At 57.5% G+C, this 13,766-nt stretch overlaps 1 protein-coding gene across 4 annotated transcripts in view; it reads left to right on the top strand.

Annotated features, from left to right (window-relative positions):
- Positions 1-13,766, top strand: part of DOC2B (double C2 domain beta) — a 54,291-nt gene that overhangs the window by 13,428 nt on the left and 27,097 nt on the right. For 3 of the 4 annotated variants that reach the window (XR_013405879.1, XM_028835823.2, XM_077969739.1), the window contains exon 1: positions 4,992-5,519. The exons of the other annotated variant lie outside the window; for it this stretch is intronic. Coding sequence is in view for 2 of the 3 variants with exons in the window: in XM_028835823.2 (XP_028691656.1) it covers positions 5,159-5,519 (361 nt within the window). In the remaining variant the exon portion in view is untranslated. Of the gene's footprint in view, positions 1-4,991; positions 5,520-13,766 lie in introns of those variants that run through there. 4 annotated transcript variants of the gene reach the window in all.

The raw sequence follows: 13,766 nt of genomic DNA, 5'->3' as shown, positions 1-13,766 counted from the left end.
GGCCTCTTTCAAATCCCACAGCACAGACCTTGGCAGTGTGGAGAGAGCAAGCCTGGTTCTTCCAGCCATCCCTGGGCAGCCTCCTGGTGCCCCAGGATAGAAAAAACACTCGCATTTCTTTGCACCATTGACCCCATCACCGCAGCACCAGAGCATCAGACATCTGCAAAACATCATTAGGTAGGTGTTAACTTTTCCCCACTGGTAGGCCTGGTGCTCGTAAATGTACTGTGACGAGTGTAATGTGTTTATGAGAATGTGCATAATAAATTATCAGAAATAGGCTGCATTTTTAATATCATTTAATATATCAAGTTGGCCTCTCAGCAGCCACAAGCTATATTGCAAATGCTGAACTGACTTGCTGGCGTCAGCGCTCCACCATGCTCTCCATGCCGAGGCCATAGTGTACGCCAAGAAGGAGGCAGGAGACCCCCAGAGTGGTGGTTGCTACCTCCCTTCCTGACCTCCCCTCCGTCATCTGGAATCCAAAGAAAAAGGGGCTTCATTTATCCCTGGGCTCCCTACAGAACGCAGCCTGGGGCCTGTGACAGGGTAGGTGCACAATAAATATTTGTGGCTTCATGAATAAATGAATGAACAAGAGACCTTGGAAGGCCCCTCTCCATCAACCAGCAACATTGTTTGGAACTCCTCCATCCAAGCGCCTCTGTTGGGTTAACATTTTCTGTTAATACAAAGAACGTTCTATTAGCACAGCAGGACAAGAGCTCCTCCGGCAATCAGGGAAGGGTGGAAACGGGGGACACATGTTAGGCCTGGGTCAGAGAGGGCCCTTCTCCTCCGGGCACATGAGCACCAGCCAAGATGCCAACCAAGGAACATCCAGTCAAGTGCTGCCGAGAGGGCATTTCCTGAAAAACACACGTTACCTACTGTGAAGATCTGTTAGCTGGTCCTTCTCCACCAGGAAAGAGGTCAGAACATCCAAACAGGAGGATATCAGACCCCCCAGTGTGGCTTTGCCAAACCTTTCTGGAAATTCCAACACCTGCCTTGGGTTAGGCACTCACTTCCCCAGTGAAGAATCACTAAATATTGAGAAATGTCACTGATGGGCATATGTTACACATGTGAACAGCATAGAGGCAGCCCAGCAGGTTGAAAAATCACTGTTAAACCATTAGCACCCTCTAACCCAGCAAGTGTCAACCTCCACTGTGCACCAGAATCATCAGGGGTACTTAAGATGCATGCTCAGTGTGCACACACATATTCTGAGTCAGTGGGTGTGAGGTAGGGGCCTGGAATCTGCATTATTGATAGACATCCTGGGCTGGGCGTGGTGACTCATGCTTGTAATCTCAGCATTTTGAGAGACCAGGGCAGGAAAACTGTTTAAAGCCAGGAGTTTGAGACTAGCCTGGGTAACATGGGGAGACCCCGTCTCTACAAAAATTTTAAAAATTAGCTGGGGATGGTGGTGCATGCACATGGACCCAGTTACTTGGGAGGCTCAGTTGGGAAGATCACTTGAGCCTCAGGAGGTCGAGGCTGCAGGGAGCCATGATCTCACCACTGCACTCCAGCCTCGGTGACAAAGTAAATAGACACGCTGGTGCTACAGATACCTGGACCATTTTTTAAAGAACCCACTTAATCTCATTTGACAGGAGCCCTTGAGAGGGTCTGTGGGGACTTAGGAGAAAGCTCAGAAGCTCGTTGGGAAAAGCAGGGGGCACAGAGGCAAGGGCATGGGGCTCCTGAGGGCTGTGACCAAGGGCAGACTCTATCCACTTAACTTTGCCAGAGGCTGATCCAGCTGCCCAGCTGCCCACCTCAGCATTGGGAATGGAAGGCGACGTGATTGATGAGGCTCTGGACATATCCAACAGCTTAGAGATGCCCACACATGCCAGCCAGCGCCCAGCCTTGGTAAGTGCATCCACTTGTCACCTGGTCCTGGCAGCAGACACGGAGCAGCCAACCGCATGTCACTGGTAGAGAAATCGAGCCAGGCACTGGGAGTGCAATGACAGTTTGCACCAGGAAGGTTTGCACCAGGGCGATTTGCACCAGGAAGGTTTGCACCGGGACGGTTTGCACCAGGAAGGCAGGGGCAGCAGAATCACAATTCCCTGAGCGCCAGTTGCACACTGGGCACTGTGTACCCATCCTCGCCTTTAACTCACACAAGCTTGTTGTTATTCTCCCCCATTGCTGATGAGACCCAGGGCCTGTTAAGCAACTTGCCCAAAGTCTGGCACACTTAGGAGGAGGCTCCCCTGACTTTTGATTCTAAGTCTGCCTACTCCGTGACCTATGCTCTTTCTAGAAAGTAGACACCTGCCCAGATAACACCACTTCTGTCCCTTGGGGAGGCCCCACCCCATTTCAGCTGGGCTCGGAGCTGGGCAAATTCAGACCTAGAGTGGATTTCAACTCTGCCACCTGCCAAAGGCTGGACCCCAACATGCCATGTGTTTCTCCAGTGGGCATCCTGGGGTTCCCTGGCTCCATGCTTAGGAGGCTGGGCCCTCCACCTGACTTCTTCCAAACCCTCCCCGAGAGCCAGCTCCTGCAGAGCCAAGAGCCATGAGCTGATCCTCCAAAAACCAGACCCCCAAGAGAAGCGGCCAGGAGGGAGCAGCCAGCTCTCGGTGAACACAGTCACAGGGCCTTGATGTTAAAAGGGCAAGGCTCAGGGGTCAGGATGTCCAGGTCTCATCCCCAGTCTGCCTCTTGCTAGTCACTTGACCTCCCGCAGCCTCAGTCTCCCCAACTGTAAGATGATGACGACACCCTGTAGCTCCTTAGTAAAGGAATGATAAAATGACAGCTCAGCTTCTGCATTTTAATACCTGTGTTATTATATAATCATTTTGTGATGCAGCCACCTCTGGCACAGAAAAAGTCACTCTGTGCCTATTTAAGGATTAATCCCCTTAAGCATTCCTGGAAATGAGAGCCCCTCTGTGCCAGGCTGCCCTTCCAGGCTCTTCTGTCCTTCCCTTGGCCTTTGGCTCTTGGAAGGCTGAATATTTCTCCCACCAGGACCTCAGACTATCTTTAGGGAACCCCCAGGCCAGTCATTCCCACTGTATCCCCTGAGGCTCTTGGCCTCCTTCCCTCCTTCTCTTCCTCCTCCTTTTTTTCCCCCTCCTTCCCCTCCTCCTCAGTTTGGGCTTCCCATGTCCAAGAAGCCTCAGGATGAGCTTTGGGAACAAGGTTTTACCTGTGTTTCCAACTCTGCTCTGAGCCTCTGAGCTCTGTAGTGGAGGGGAGGAGAGGGAGAAGGGAGGGCAAGTGGAAGCATCAAAAAGGACACTGGGCTGTCATCGCAGCTCTGCCGCCAGCCAGCAGTCCCCCGGGCACATCCTTGTGCCTGAGCGCTAATTTCCTCACCTGTGAAATGGGAACAGCAGGCCCTGCCTACATCCTGGGGTGGTTTAAGGAATCAATGAGATGACAGCTGTGAATGTTCTTGGCACAGTACAACGTATGCCATGTGTTCCTCCAGTGTTTTCAAAGGCCGGTAGTGCCCGCCACCACCCAGTTCAGAACTCAGTACGAAACATGAATTTCTCATCACTTCTCACCATGAGTCTTGTCTTTCCAAAGGAAGGGAGAAGGGAAAGCCGACTGAGCCCCTCTTATCTGTCATGTTCTGTGCTGGATGGGGCTTTGCCACAATGCTGTGCAGTTGGAAACAGCCTCACTTCATAGATGAGGAAACTGAGGCTCAAAGAGGTCGAATAGCCTGCCAGAACTGTGCAGCTGGAAGCCGTAGAGCAAGGTTTCGCCTCTCTTTACTCTGCTCCCCATCACTCTGCAAGGGTTACAGTGGGGGAACAAGAGCCGCTTGGAGCCCCTTATTCAGACTCAACAAAGGCACCCAGCTAAGAAGCTAAGTGTCTTTCCCGTCAGTGGAAACCAGAGGGTAAACAGGATTCCATTCGTGCCCGGGGCTTTCCGGGGACACACCTGTCCAAGCAGCAGCAGTTCCCAACAGAGCTCTGGTCCGGAAAGCCAGACAACCAGGGCTGGGCCCTCTGGGATTTGTTTAGTGATCTGACCGTGTGGGAGGCCTAGAGTAGGAGTGTGGTGGGGGGAGGGTGCCGCCCAGCCTCATTGCATCACTCACCGCCCAGACCTTCCCCTCACCAGCTCCTGACCAGGCCCTGTCCAGGTTCTCAGCCACCCTGCCGCGGTGGGTCCTTCGGACTACTCACTGACCGAGTGAAGGACTGACCCGAGGTTCGAGTGCTGTGTTGTATGTGACCTGAGAATATGTGTGCACAGACTGTGCCCCCGTGTCCTTGCACAGTTGAGCGTCTACATGTCCTGCCCGTGTGTAGGCAGCCTGTCCCTACACGCTAGGAGAGTGACTCCATGTCCTGCTAGATGGGGGGGAAGAGAGGGACTTGTGCCCAGGGTCCCCTGGTCACTTCTATGGGCGCATGTTTGTGTGTCTTGTTAGGGGTGCTTGGGGGTGTGGAAGCCTGTGTTCTGGGTGCCCTTGACCTGTGTGTGCGCTCCATGAGGTGTGCGCGCGTGTGCACGGGGGGTGCGCTGTGTCACAGCACCCTCAACCAACTCTACGTGCGCATGCAGACGTTTGTATGTGTGTCCCACGGTGTGAGCGAGCGGATGCTTCCACCACGTATCTCTGCACACGCGTGTGTGCACTTGCACACCTGCGTGCGTCCCGAGAGAGCGAGCAGAGCCCAGCGTGGGCTGGCAGGCGCGGGAACGTGTGGGTGCGCGTCCTGCGGGTCCCTGCCCGGCCGGCTCCCGGCTTGTACCGCGGCCGTGCATGAGCGGAAGGCGCCCGGCGGCCCTGCCCGGCCGCGAGTGTGCGCGCGCGGGGTCCCGGGCCGGCGTGCGCGCCGGTGTGAGTGCGAGTGAGTGTGGCGCCGCGCGGCTCCCTCCGCTCCGCGCCGCCCGCGCAGTCCGCACACTCACCCTGCTTGGCTGCTGCCGGGTGACGCGGGCTGGGCCCGCCCCCTGCCTGCCGGCCCCTGGCGCTCACTCGAACCGTCCGCAGCGGAGCGGGCAGCAGCCGAGTCAGGGCCGTCCGGGGGCGCGGCCGGCGATGCCTGCAGCCCCCGCCGCGCCCCGCCGGGCCTGCTGAGCCGCCCCCGGGCCGGGGTCGCGCCGGGCCGGGCCGCGCCCGGGGCGGGGCGGCGCTGCCTGCATGACCCTCCGGCGGCGCGGGGAGAAGGCGACCATCAGCATCCAGGAGCATATGGCCATCGACGTGTGCCCCGGCCCCATCCGTCCCATCAAGCAGATCTCCGACTACTTCCCCCGCTTCCCGCGGGGCCTGCCCCCGGACGCCGGGCCCCGCGCCGCTGCGCCCCCGGACGCCTCCGCGCGCCCGGCCGCGGCCAGTGCCGGCCGCCGCAGCCCCTCCGACGGCGCCCGCGAGGACGACGAGGATGTGGACCAGCTCTTCGGAGCCTACGGCTCCAGCCCGGGCCCCAGCCCCGCGCGGCCCCCCGCCAAGCCGCCGGAGGACGAGCCGGACGCCGACGGCTACGAGTCGGACGATTGCAGTAAGTTTCCAACTCGCCGACTTCGCGCCCCCTCCCCTGGCTCGGGCTTGGCGCCCCCAGGCCTCGCGGGTCCCCTCGGCCGGTCCCCCTCGCGTGGTCGCGCTCTCCCTCGGCGCACACCCCCGCCGCGGGGTTGCGGGCCCCTCGCGCGCTCCGTGCACTCCCCGCGCCCTGCCCGCCGGCCTCGAGCCCTCCCTGACCCGGACCGGAGAGGAGGGAAGTTTGGGGGCACCCCCTGGGGGTGCCCCATTTCCGGGGCCGGGTTCCCAGGAGCCGGCGCCGCGCCCCCTCCCTGCCAGCCCGCCCTCCCCAGGCTCCGGCGCGGGCGGCTGCTTTTGTTCCCGGGAAGGGCGGAGCTGTGTCCCGGGGAGACACCAGTTGCTGCCGGCCTCGCGCTCGCTCCCCGCTCTCCAGCCGCTCCGGGAGGGCCTCGCGGCCGAGGGTCGGGGTTGGGGCGGGCTGAGGAGGGGCCCGAGGCTGGGAGCGGCCCGGCCTCCCGCGTGGGCCCGGCGGCCCGCAGAGCGCAGCGGCTTTGCCGGTGCGCGGGCAGAGGACCAGGAGGACCGCGGGGCCGCTTGTCCTTTGGAAAAACCTTGGCGGTTCCTCCTCCAGTGTCCATGGACCCCGCCGCGGCGCTGGCCAGGGCCGCGCACCTGCGCCCACCTGTTACGCCCGCGGCCCCCGGGCGGAAAGGGCCTCCCAGCCCGCTCCCCTCCTCCCGGACTGAGCCCTGAGCCCCGGGGAGCAGGCAAGCGCCGGAGTCCCGGGACCGAGGCCCGGCCGGTGGGCGCCCTTTCCCATCCACCGGGCCGGACAGGCTGGGAAACCGAGGCCGGAAGAGGTCGCAGTCCAGTGAGGAACCGGTTTGCGCGGGGTGGGGATGGGACGTGAGAACCCCCTCCTAGCCCAGCTGTGGCTCCCGACTTGCCACTGAGACCTGGAAAACCAGCGTCAAACCCCAGCCCTTCCCGGGATGTGGCCCGGGCAGGAGTCCTGCTCTAGCTTCTCCAGGGCTGGGGTTGCCCCTCCCCTGTGCAGGGGTGTCTGCGCCTGGCTTGGGCACTCACCAGGGCCTGTGGGCTGCGGGTCTGGAGTTTCCCAAGCATCAAATGTGCCAACAGAAGCTGAAGGTAGGGATTACCAGTGCCCCCGGGGTGGAGACCCCCCATCGCTGCACCTGGGGAGGCCCATCAGCAGTGGCCGGTTAGAGCAGGGCCCCTGTAGGGAAACTGCCTGCCAGGTACTTTTTCGAGGCTTGGACCACGGCCCTCGGGCCAGCGCCTGGCATATGAAGGCCCTGCCCTGGGGTGTAGGGGCTGGGGAGCCGTCTTGTCCCTCCACTTTCCTGCCAGCTTGGGGAAATTGGGTCGGAAGAGTTTTTTGCCCTCAGGGCTGTGCCCTAGATCCACCCCCTCCCCTCTGCTCCTGGCACCCTGTGCAAAGCTCACCCCGGACTTGCTGAGCCTCTGGGCAGGCCCTAAGTGGCCACTCGTTTGGCTGGCCTGAATCCAAAGCCTCCCCCAGAAGAAGGGATGGGAAACTTGTTCCCATTTCCGGCATCACTGCCACTGCACCCAGGAAGTAAGAGGGGAGGGCAGAGCTTCAGGCCACCCTCCTGGTTCCACAGAGGGCCCTCTGGATAGCGAATGGCCAAGAGACTTTTTTTTTTTTTCTGTCTCTGAACGCACAAAGCAAGGAGGGGACCAGGAAGCTCGAAACTCAGGCCAGCCGGCCCCATGTCCAATTCATCGACTCAGCAGCCCTTGGCGGAGCATGTCCTGGCAGCAGTGCTGGGTCCCTGGCCTCAGATACATGCCATGCAGGGGCCAGACTCACATGGGGTCAGCAGTGCAGGGCAGAGCTGGACGCAGCTTTGCCAGCTTGAACTGTGGGCTGGCCACACCCGTATTACCAGGACACGCCAAAGAAATGCTAAAAACGGGCTCAGAGGAGCTAAGGAGGACGGTGTGCCACCGAGCCAGGGCCTGCGTGGGCCCCTGTCGCCCCCTTCAAGGGGTGCCCCACCCCAGGCTTGGATCCTATGGGAGGCTGAGCAAATATCCTAGGCACAGGAGCCCAGAAATCTTGGCTCTCGTCCGTGGTGGGGGAACAGGTTCTGGGGTGGGACTGCCTTCCACCCAGTACCCCAGGCCGTGCCCCCCTCTGGGCTGTGACAACCAGATCCCTAGAATAAGCCTAAGTGATTCAAGCCAGATGGTTCATTATGGCTTTAGCCAGGGTTATGCTATTTGCTGCCCTAATTATTGGATTATCTCTGTTCTGACAAAAAGAAATGAGGGCGGTTGCTCTGTTGTCCAAGGCAGAGAGTGAAGTGCTGTTTATTTACTCAGCCTTTTCTCCTGGCTCTTTAAAGCCCTTCCTTTATTAAGTCATGTCAAAGCACAAGCACACAACTCACATGTTCCCAGCAGATCTCGCAGAGGGGCGATGACATGGAGGAAAGGCAGTGAATGTCCTAATGAGCAGGACCTGGTGTCTGCCCTGCCAGTTCTCCTAGGATGGCTTCTGTGGCGTGCTGCCCTCCAGGTGGGCCGTGGGCCCCACACACCACATGCTGCCCCTGCGTGAGTTGCTCTCCTGCCTGGTCCCCACCTGTGGAAGCCCAGTTCATTCTTCAAAGCTGTAATCACTAGTGGGTTGCAAGTGACAGAAAACCAACTCAGAGTGGCTTAAACAATGAGGACAGCTGAGGTCTTGCCACACCAGGGTGCACCAATGTGTCAGCACCTCAGCACCGTCAGGGGTGATGGTCCTGTCCATGGATGGTCTTTGCATGTGGCTGTGCGCTTTTCCTTGTAGACCAAAAATCAAGGCCCATTTCCTATTCCAAAGGGTGTCTGGGTGAGGAAGGTTCAGGTGCAAACCAAGGTCAGAATGACACTGTCAGTCTCCATCAGCAAAGCAGGACCCTCGGGTCCAAGGTGGCTGCTGCAGGTCCAGGCATCACCCGTAACAATAAGGTCCTTGATTGGGTAAGGACTGATTCCTTTTCTCGTGTCTCAGTTTAGGAGCAAGGAAACCTCTCCGAGAAGTCCCCGGGAGACCTGTCCTTTTGTCTTGTTGGCCAGCATTGCCTCATATGTCCATGTTAAACCTGCCCCGTGTGGTTCACCCGGGACCGGGTCAGGACTGATGCCCATGCAGGTCTGGAGCAAGGACAAAGTGTTGAGTCCACCTCAAAGGTTCTCCTTGTCAGGGGGCATATTCCAGCCCCCACTGGCTGTGGTGCCCCTTCCTTTGAGCCCAGAACCTCTTTGGCCCCAGTCATGTTCTACCTGGACCCGTGATATTTTTAATGCACTCAATGTTACAGCACCACCTATGTGTCAGGCTCTGTGTCACGCACGTGTAACATACAAGAGTGCTGAGAGGCCATCTCTGACCGGAGGGTATTCATCAAAACCAAGACAAACAGGGGACCCCGCAGCGAGGGTCAGGGAAGCAGGAACCCAAATGGGAAGCTCTGGCTCGCGGAGGTCACTCACAGAGAGGGCTCAACCCTAAGACGGGGGGGGAGGGAGGAGGTGGGCTGGCAGAGGGGAAAGAGGAAAGGGGGGTGCTCCTGGCAGAGGGACAGCTGTGTACACAGGTCCTGAAGTGTCAGAATCTCAGCCCAGTGTAGGCAAAACAATAGAACCAAGTGGCTCAAAGAAGCGGAAGGGACCTATGAGGAGGCCAAAGCGGTCATATCACAGAAGGTCTTAAAGGCCACACCAAGGAGGTTGAACTGAGTCCAGGAGTTGATGGAGAACCTTCCAACAATTTAAAGCAGATGATGAAGATGTTTATAAAAATCTTAACACTCATCTCTAAGCTCCTGGGAAGCAGGGATGACGGCTCATTTCTGTCTATCCTCCCTGCAGTGCTGGCCTGGCTCAGTGGCTCAGTTTCCCCAACTATAAAATGCTTTCAACACAAGCTTGATGGTTTTCTGTGGTCCTTGCCACAGATTTTTTTTTTTTTTTAACTATTTGAGAGCCTGATATTTTTCTTCCAAAAAAAAAAAAAAAAAAAGAAATCAGGGTAGATTTCCTATTCCCAAGGGTGTCGGGAAAGTCCAGGCACAAACCAAGGCTATGGTGATGCTGTCGGTCTCCATCAGCCGAGCAGGGAGGTGTTTGGCCTTAGAGGAGCCAACAGGGGCTTGAGCTTGATTTTCTCTGAATTAGCCCCATTAAAGCTCTATCATTATCGACAAACGGGTGACAACTCTCAAAGGCCCATTAGTGACCAGCCCTCATTATTTTTTCGAAGATGTAAACTTCAGTGAGGTCATGTGATTTGCGCGCTCCAAGGGCAGGGCACTGTGGCTCACAGAGAAGCACCTTCTCCTGCCCTTAGGACCCTCGTCACTCCCAGCACAAGCCTGAGGTGCTTTTCCAACTCAGAGGGCTCTCCAGGGCCGCGAGGCGGCTGAGCCCTCACCCTCCTTCCCCAAGAGCAACTCTGCTTTTCTCTCTTTTTGTTTCTTAGTTGCATCCTCCTAAGATTTCAGCTAAACGAAGTGGCAAAAAATAAACAACAACAACAACAAAAAACCACTTTTTGGACCAGGGCAGAGTGGCCCGTGCCTGTAATCCCAGCACTTTGGGAGGTGGAGGTGGGAGGATTGCTTGAGCCCAGGAGTTCAAGACCAGCCTGAGCAATGTCGTGAGACCCGCCCCCACACACACACCACTGTCCCCCCCACACATACACCACTGTCCCCCCTCCCCCCACACACACCACTGTCCCCCCCAACACACACCACTGTCCCCACACACACACACCACTGTCCCCCCTCCCCCCCACACACACCACTTCCCCCCCCACACACCACTGTCCCCACACACACACACCACTGTCCCCCCCCACACACACCACTGTCCCCCCACACACACACCACTGTCCCCCCCCACACACACCACTGTCCCCCCCACACACACACACCACTGTCCCCCCCACACACACACCACTGTCCCCCCTCCCCCCACACACACCACTGTCCCCCCCCACACACACCACTGTCCCCCCCACACACACACCACTGTCCCCCCCACACACACACACCACTGTCCCCCCCCCACACACACCACTGTCCCCCCTCCCCCCACACACACCACTGTCCCCCCCCACACACACCACTGTCCCCCCCCACACACACCACTGTCCCCCCCACACACACACCACTGTCCCCCCCACACACACACACCACTGTCCCCCCCAACACACACCACTGTCCCCACACACACACACCACTGTCCCCCCTCCCCCCCACACACACCACTTCCCCCCCCACACACCACTGTCCCCACACACACACACCAATGTCCCCCCCACACACACCACTGTCCCCCCCACACACACACCCCTCCCCTTGCACACACACCACTGTCCCCCGCCACACACACACACCACTGTCCCCCCACACACACACACACCACTGTCCCCCTCTCCCCACACACACACCACTGTCCCCCACACACACCACTGTCCCCCCCCCCACACCACTGTCTCTATGTAAATATTTTTTAAACTAGCTGGGCATGGTGGTGGGCACCTGTAGTCCCTGCTACTCGGGAGGCTGAGGTGAGAGGATCGTTTGAGCCTGGGAGGCTGAACTGTGATTGCACCACTGCACTCCAGCCTGGGCAACAGAACAAGAGCCTGTCTCAGAAACAAACAAACAAACAAACAAAAAACAACAACTTCTTGGGAGCCACTAGGCCTCCAGGGAGAAACTATCAGGATGGAAGTGAAGAGGCCTAGATTCTGTGGCCTGGTCTGCTGGGCCGTGCTGAGCAGCTCACCTGCCCTCTCTGAGCCTCGTTTCTCTGAAGGGAAATGAAGTTGGGCCATGTGCTCCCTAAGAGAGCTGCACCAGCCTCTCAAAATTGTGACCGAGCTTCTATTTATAAACTATCATTTCTTACCTTCCAGTGGAGTTCAGAGAAATTCGTCAGTGCCTTCCCGGTGACACTCTGGATGCGCTGTCCCTTCCCAGGAGGTGGTGGCAGGTGTCAGTTTCCCCCGAGCAGAGGGAGCAGGTCACTGCCCTCCGTGGACAGGGGTTTGTGCAGAGCCAGCGCAGGGGCTCCTCCCCTCCAGGACCTGGGTGTCCCAGGGGGAGCAGACAGCCACTCCGTCTTGTAGCTGTCCTTCTCTGGGGTTGGGAAACAGGCAGAAATCAGACTGTGCATTTTCACACGTGAGGGTCACACCGGCTCCGAGCTCCTGGGAGCACCTGGAGGGCAGGTGGGCTTGAATGGCCCAGCCACATGTGTCTGCATCTGTTTGTTGGTCTCAGAGGTGTGGCCAAGGCATGGTCCCGTTGCTCAGGAGGCTGAATCATTGGGGGAACACACCCCAGGTAGGCCTGACCTGAACAGCATCGAATGACTGTCACGTAAAGCCAACGGCTTTGGAGAATATTGTTACAAAAGCACAGATTGGTGTGTCTTGGGCTGTGGCTGTGTGCATTGCTGCAGGAGCGGTGGGATATACCTACCTTCCAGCAGCCTCACCTGCTTGGTGTGTAGATGGCAGCTAGCATGCCAGCTACAGCTACTGGAGGCACACATACCCTTCTCAGGAGAACGTGCCCCAGGCTTCACTCAAGACCTAGTGTTTATTGATTTTTCTGAGACAGGATCTCACTGTGTCACCCAGGTCGGATGCAGCGGCACAGCCACACTCACTGTTGCCTCAACCTCCTGGGCTCAAGGGGTCCTCCCACCTCCGCCTCCTGAGTAGCTGGGACCACAGGCATGCGCCACCATGCCTGGCTATTTCTTTTTTTTTTTTTTTTTTTTGTTTTTTGAGACGGAGTCTCGCTCTGTCGCCCAGGCTGGAGTGCAGTGGCGCGATCTCGGCTCACTGCAAGCTCCGCCTCCTGGGTTTACGCCATTCTCCTGCCTCAGCCTCCTGAGTAGCTGGGACTACAGGCGCCCGCCACCGCGCCCGGCTAATTTTTTGTATTTTTAGTAGAGACGGGGTTTCACCGTGTTAGCCAGGATGGTCTCGATCTCCTGACCTTGTGATCCGCCCGCCTCGGCCTCCCAAAGTGCTGGGATTACAGGCGTGAGCCACCGCGCCCGGCCCATGCCTGGCTATTTCTGTATTTTTTGTAGAGGTGGGTGTTGCCATGTTGGCCAGGCCGGTCTTAAACTCCTGGCCTCAAGTGATCCACCCGCCTCATCCTCCCAAACTGCTGGGATGACAGACGTGAGCACCGCGCCAGCCACCAAGATCTGTTGGCTCTTAGTTTGCACATAGTTCTAACAAGTATCATCACCTGGTTTCTTGGGAGAAACAATGACTGAACAGGTGAGAGAGCTGTTTCTACTACCATAGACAAGTAATCGAATAGGAGTTTCAGGCTCATGTCAAAGAAAGAGGCAGAAAAATAAAACCAAAAAGAGGACCACCCGGGACCCTCTGGTTGCTTCATGTCCCCGTTCGCATCTGGACTATGACTGTGACGTTCGGAAGAGTAATCGTAGCCATAGCGGCGACTCAGGTTATTCAGAAAAGCTTAAGTGACCATTTGTATGTTCTGTTCCCAAAGGTTCCCAGGGAGGGAAATGATCCAGTCGAGGACAGTTTCATTCCAGAATGGGTCTCGTAGAAGCCAGTACCTAGAAAACCCACCATAGGGATCTGCTTCTTCTGTAGTGATCTACCGATCCCCTCCTACACCCCAGGCACACTGTGTGCTGTGAGGTGGATACCACCGTTGTCTCCATTTGACAGATGAGTAAACTGAGGCATAAAGACGTTAGATCAGCTGGTCACACAGCAGGGAAGTGCATGCTGGGATTTGAACCCGGGAGACCGATGTCAGAGGGCAGGTCTTGCACCCCACACTGCTGCAAAGAGAGACACGTGCTGATCCGTGTTAGAAGGGGGTGACCTGGACAAATGCCACTCCCATCACCAGCTCCACACCAATGGCCTTTCATTAGCCAATTTCCCTGCAGACCCAAGAAACTGTATTATGCCTGGCTGGGCCCAGCACTCACCCAGAGATCTGCAAACTTGTTCTATAAAGGGCCGGACAGTAAATATTTTCAGCTGTGCAGGCCATATGGTCTGCTTCTGAGGCAGGAAAGCAGCCGCAGACGAGATGTAAATGATGGGCCCAGTCAGGTGTGGCCATAATTGGATCTAGATCCATGTTGGGAGCGTAGCTCAGAGCCTGAAGAATAGAATCTTTCAAGTTTGGCCTTCCCTTATCCCAGGATCACA

This window comes from Macaca mulatta, chromosome 16 (assembly GCF_049350105.2).
Source record: "Macaca mulatta isolate MMU2019108-1 chromosome 16, T2T-MMU8v2.0, whole genome shotgun sequence".
In the NCBI taxonomy this organism is placed as follows: Eukaryota; Metazoa; Chordata; class Mammalia; order Primates; family Cercopithecidae; genus Macaca; species Macaca mulatta.
The sequence above is the reverse complement of the archived record's forward strand: the minus strand, read 5'-3'. Positions and strand labels throughout refer to the sequence as shown.